This window comes from Zea mays, chromosome 3, assembly GCF_902167145.1.
Source record: "Zea mays cultivar B73 chromosome 3, Zm-B73-REFERENCE-NAM-5.0, whole genome shotgun sequence".
Lineage (NCBI taxonomy): Eukaryota > Viridiplantae > Streptophyta > Magnoliopsida > Poales > Poaceae > Zea > Zea mays.
Window position 1 is genome coordinate 174641161 of NC_050098.1, and position 6076 is coordinate 174647236.

A 6076-nucleotide genomic window follows, 5' to 3' on the forward strand; every position below is an offset into this window, starting at 1 on the left:
AACACCCGACACTTTTGTCCGCAAGCAAAAGCACTCTGTGTGGCACAGTTTGTCCAGCAGAGCTCTAGAAGCTATTCTTTTTACAAACGAGTTGAACTCACTGTCGATATCAAGCGTTTCCTTAACTCATCGATATCACTTTTCAGAACCAATCACACAACATCTTTGTATACACCTAGGTAATACTTATGGACATTGTGTCTCGCATCATGCATGTTTGTCGTCATCTAGAATTCGCTTCAATGTTTATATATATATGTATGGATCTTTCCAAATTTATTTACACATATATGCATATTGTATCTCCTAAAAAAGTAATATGTAGCACTAATCACTGAAAGTGTATGATGAAAACAATAGAGCAAATATGTTCCAAGTTTTTGTCCAGGTGTCATATATAGAGGTCCCTAAACATTCAAAATGCATGTCGAGGTCTCTAAACTTATTAATTGTATCGATGAGGTTTAAATCATCATAACTTGACTAAATAATTTACTTCTGTAGCACGCCAATTGTGATGACATGGAATTGACACATGGGACCCACATGCCCATACTGAAGACGTACTGGCTGACATGTAGGAACCACATTTTGATGACATGTCATCTTGCAATTAACATGCTACGTAGGATGATTATTAGCTAAAGTTTTGTTGATTTAGGTCTCATATGATAAAGTTAGTATACATGTTTAGGGATGTAGATGTGCATTAAAATTAATGGTTCTATATGAGGGACTAGGGAGTGTCTATACTACATTGATTGGATTGAACACATGTGATGGATTTAATTTCATGAATTTTGTTTTAGATCATCAATCAATTTGTACTAGTAGAGATCATCCAACACACTCATCTTGAAGCAAACTATGTGATTTCATCGAGGTTAAGTGGATTCAAGTTCACGTTAAGTGTGTTCATTCAAGTCTATGTTGACTTGTTGGTATTCAATTTGTGTTATATGTGTATGCCCATAAAACTTCAGTTAGACAAGCAACAAACAAAGATTACTGATTATCAAGCTAGCAAAAGATCATGAATAAAATTATCCATGAGGGGACTTGGTAGGGATATAATCCTGGTTCCAAACATTGAAAATGTTGCTTTGAGGGTACCTATAAACTTGGCTTTAGGTGTCATCCAAGTCGCAAAACCCAGGAAATACTATTTTAGGTCTTTGCGAGCATAGCATGTTGATCATGCGACGATATAGACCCATCATGCATGTAGATGTGGGGCCTACAAATTAGATCCATCCCTCATTTCTCTTTCTTATCATCTTCCACCCTGTATCATTGTTGTCGCCTACCCAACATGTTGGCGCCCGTCCTTTTCTTCCTTGTTGGCATGCTCTCCTTCACCTCGATGCCCCTGCCCCCACCTAGTAGTAGCTAATAAATTCCACCCACATTCATCGTTAGAGGAATATATGAGAGGTAAATCTAACAAGCGGATCTCTCACATCGGTTCATGCCAACACATAGTTCCAACACATAGTGAACATGGTACATTTTGACGTTAGTATAGGTGTCAATAGCCATTTGGACTAGAATGACTCTCAGAGACAAGTTTCGAGATCCAAAAATTGGCATTTCTTGAGTTCGGAGGGGCTTGGATGAAACCCAAAGCCAAGTGTTTATAGGTACTCAAAATTAAAGTGGCGCTTTCCATGAGTTTGTGGACCGGGATGCTACCCGGCCCCATGCTAATTTCGAGAACCGTTGTGGCCATTGAATACACCGTTCCATTCACATTGGTGGTTTTTAGAATATGTTTGTTGTACCATAATTCTCTCTTTTGATGGTTTGCCACACTAATAAAGGTTTGCGGTTAGGGAAACCTAAGAAATGCCAAAGAATGAACCACCACCACCACCCCCCCCCCCCTCCCCCTCCCCCTCCCCCCCCCCCCCCCCCCCCCCCCCCCGGCAAGCGCTTACTATGCATCCAGTAGTTGTTCTTTGCCTGGGTTAATTAGACATTTGTCATAAGATATAACACAGAACAAAAATCAAAAGATAGTAGTAAAGAAGACTGACTAGCTACCGAGCTCAGCCGTACCAAAGTAGCTAGACTGCCGTGTCCAATCCAATCAGAAAAAAAACGTCGTCATGTCTAGCTAGACCAGGGGAGTCGTCCACACAGTAGTACAGCAGCCAAACTCCGACCACGGATGGCATATCACAACTCAGCCCATGACACACAAGACAAGTTACGGCCCCAGAGCACACGTACGAGCAGACAAATCAAGAGGAATGATCGTTTTCTACAGGTGTAAATAAATTCGATCGGTGGCTAGTCCTACTCCTACGACCCTGGCAGCGAGCGAGAAGACAAACGCTGCCATCACATGATTGTCGAATGTCGATCCCCATACTCGTTCGATCAATAGGATCCTCCTCCTCCTCACACCGGCCGTCTCTCTCTGACACAGTCCTGCGTCTATACAGAGGCGGGAGGCCAGATTCCAGAGCCACGCACGCACGCACAGGCGCACAGCCGACAGGCAGCCCCTGCATGGTCCTCTCGCAATCATTCCGAGAGGAGGCAATCTCTGCCACGGTCTTCTCCCAATCATGCAACCATCCGGCACTACAGTATCATTTCATGTGCAGTGCAGCGTGTCCAAAGTCAGAGTTCACTTTGGAATTTAAAAAGAGCTCTACCACTTTTTGACTCACTCGACAAACATTCGCAAGTAAAAATAGTGTACTAGTAGTACGGTGTACCGCGTTCCTGTGCATTATTATTACCATAATACCATGTCCTGATGATGATATGGTTCATGCATGGATCGAGGACTACTAGGTCAGACTGACACAAGTAAAATACTGAATCTGGAAGTACTGGTAATTACTATCACATGACATCGATCCAATAAAAGGCGAGAGGTTATTCTACGCAATTCAGGTATGATGGTGAATTACATACAGCTTACGTACTACTATCCTGATCATACTACTGGTAGTACAAGTTGGTATGACCTAGGGCCTGATTAAAAAGGGTATATATATAGTTGTCTACACTGATGGTTTAATTCCTCAGAATTTACCGTGAACAAATTTACCGCGAGGGAGAGAAATAAGATCTGCATGGGCTCTGTAGTAGCTGTGTACCATTTAGGATCGTAATGCACGCGCGCGCGCGCCGCCACAGATCCACCCCCCGTGCGCGCGAAGCTGCGGCGTGCATGCGGCCGGGCGCCGCTCTCATTAGCCGTCACTTGAATCCGCCGGTGGCGCTGCCGTAGTCTCTAGCCGTCGCGTCGGGGCCGACCGGGTTCCAGTCCCAGATCTTGTCAGATATGGCGGCCAGGGACAGGGGTAGCGTCCCGAGCGCCGCCATTGGCTGCTGCGACGACGGCGTCGTCGGCAGGGGGAGGACGAAGCCGTGGCCGTGGCCGTGGCCGCCTGCGGCGGCGGCCTGGTGGTTGAAGTACGGCGGCGCGCCGTGGACGTGCCCGACCAGCGTACTGAGCTCGTCGATGGCCGCGGCGGACCCGGACCCGCCCATGGAGGCGGCGTTCACCAGGCTGAGCAGCGAGTACGTGGACGCGGCGGCGAGCGCGTAGCTCGCGTTTCTGGACGACGACGACGACGTCGACACCGCCGCGGCTCCCGTTCCCGCCTGCTGCTGCTGCTGCTGGTGATGGTGGTGGTCGACGGCCGCCCCCACGGCAGAGCCAGCAGAGCTCGCTGTGGACAGCTGCTGGTAGCCGCTGCAGTACGGCTTCGTGGGGAGGAGCTGCGACTGCCGCTGCGCCCCCGCCGCCGCCGCCTTGTTATTGCTGTGCGCCGCCGCCGCGGCGTGGTGACTGTTCCTGCAGATGGCCGCGGGCTGCGACGACGTGCACTCGCCGTGGAGGAACTGCATCATCTTGGACGGGGTCGTGGGCGGCGTGGGCGTCGACGACGACGACGCCTGCTGCTTGTTGTCTTGCTGCGGCGCCGTGACGACGCCGCGGGAGGGCGTCGAGCGCGCCGAGGCGGGATGCCCGTGGCCGCCGTCGTCGATGCCGGTGCGCTTGTACACGCGGCAGAGGGATATTTCGGTCTGAAGCAATGCGAATTCGGCATGAATTATCCAGATGGCATGCATCATGCTAATAATAAAGCTGAGCGACGAAAGAACAAGTGCGAGAGCATGAATGGGTATAACTAGCTAGCTAGTTATTAGAGGGGGATCAGAATTCAGAAGTACCTTGCTAGGAACAAACTGCCTAGCCTGGCTCGAATCGGAAAGCCAGAAACGGAGATGCTACGAGATGATACAATTTTAGTCCAGATCTCAGTGATTACATCTAGGATCGTGGGATCTAGGTTCACAAACTCTCGTGCATCTAGGGGAGTGTATAATCGACAGATAGCATCTAGGCGTGTGCTGTGAGGCCAACTATATGAACAGCGTCATTGCTCATGGGCGCATGGAAGGAAGAAAGGGAAGATGAACAAACCCTAATTTATACCTAGTAGTTTCTCAGAGAACGAAGGCGCTTGCTCCATTCAAGGGAAAAACCTAGCTAACAGCAAAAACTAACTCACCCAAAGCAAGTAAGCCCAAACCCTAGCTCGTTCCTAGCTAACGACTCATCGATTTGGTGGCAAAATTAGCTGATTTCTTGCATTGGAGCCAGCCAATCGAAGATGGCCATGGTGAACGAGACACGATGCCGTACCTTGTGGTAGCGGTCGGTGTCGTCGGGCGGGAGGCGGTACTCGTTCATGATCCAGCTGCTGCGGACGCCCTTGGGCGCCTTGCCGGAGTAGAAGACGAGCGTCTTCTTGAGCCCGATGGGGCGGCTGTTGTCCGCCTTGATGGTGCGGTCGGCGCCCGTGGCCTTCCAGTAGCCCGACGCCGTCACCCGGTTGGGCCTGTCGCCGTTGCGGTACTTGCGGTCCCTCGGCACGTAGAAGTACCACTCCTTCTCCCCAATCGCGGCCATTGCTGCACGCATACATGCATGCAGACCATCCGTCAGCCCTTAGTCAACTTGATTAGATCGAATTCTAGGCTTCTAGCACAAGACTGGTTAGTTCGGGGTCGGGGGCGTGGGGGGCGAGAGAGATTGGAAGGGTACGGTGGGAGAAAGATCCGAGTAACTGGTGTGTGCGCGGCATGGGGAGAGGGGACGACGAAAACGAGAGCAGGAGACGGACACGGACCTGGGAGCTCCCATGGGTCGTAGCGGTAGAGGTCGAGGAAGGTGATGAGCTCCACGTTGAAGCGCTTGCCCTCCACCTTCCGGCGGAGGTAGAACTCGATGAGCTCCTCCTCCGTGGGGTGGAACCGGAAGCCCGGCATCACCAGGTCGTCCTCGTGCGCGTCGCTGCTTCCTCCGCTTCCACCTGCAGCCGCCGCGCCGCCGTGCCCGTTCTCGTGCCTGCCGCCGCCGCCTCCGCTCATGATAGCCGATCGACCGCGCGCGTCTGTGTGCGTCGTCGTCGTCTACCGCCGCTGCTGCCCCGGCCTCGGCTGCTGCCTCCGCATATCTTTGTAGTACCCTCTGTGCCCCGGCCTCGGCGAGCGCGGCTGTAGCTGCTGCTGGCTAGGTAGTAGCTGCTAGATATGTGCGTAGGTAGCTAGCGCGCGCGAGCGAGCTCAGTGGGCTGTGGCTGCTTCCTCTAGGAAAAAGGGGACGTCGCTGCTGCTCGCGCGCGGTCGCAAGTGCAAGTGGGGGGGAGGAGACGAGGGGCAAAGGAGGCGTCGCTGGGACAATATATATCGACCAAAAATCTCGCCCTACTTTGGATCGGCCCCGGCCAGCCGTCTCTCTAACCACTCGTCTACACCGCAGCTAGCTATAGCCGAGCACGCAGCAGAGCGCGCACGCAGGGTCGAAGCCTGCTGACGCCAGTCGCCACGTCACGACTCACACGCGCGCGCGCGACGGGCCGGGAGGAGCCGAGCTAGGAGGAGGTGGGAAATTATCAGTCGCGGGGCGGAGGGGGGACCCGCTGGCCGGCCGGAGCTAGCGGGAGCGGTGGAGTGAGGGACAGCGACGGCGGAGCGAGTTTAATAGGGGGGAAAAGGACGGCTCAGGAAGCGGACAGCTGTGGGCGGTTGCCGCCGGCAGGCATCA

At 52.3% G+C, this 6076-nt stretch overlaps 1 protein-coding gene across 1 annotated transcript; it reads right to left on the reverse strand.

Annotated features, from left to right (window-relative positions):
• Window positions 1-2869: 2869 nt before the first annotated feature.
• Window positions 2870-5670, reverse strand: LOC100191716 (uncharacterized). The gene is made up of 3 exons (NM_001328205.1): window positions 5160-5670; window positions 4673-4941; window positions 2870-4050 (listed from the first exon to the last, which is right to left on the reverse strand). Exons 1-3 carry the CDS (start codon window positions 5398-5400, stop codon window positions 3217-3219), a joined length of 1344 nt encoding a protein of 447 aa, NP_001315134.1. The 5' UTR covers window positions 5401-5670; the 3' UTR covers window positions 2870-3216.
• Between the last annotated feature and the right edge of the window lie 406 nt (window positions 5671-6076).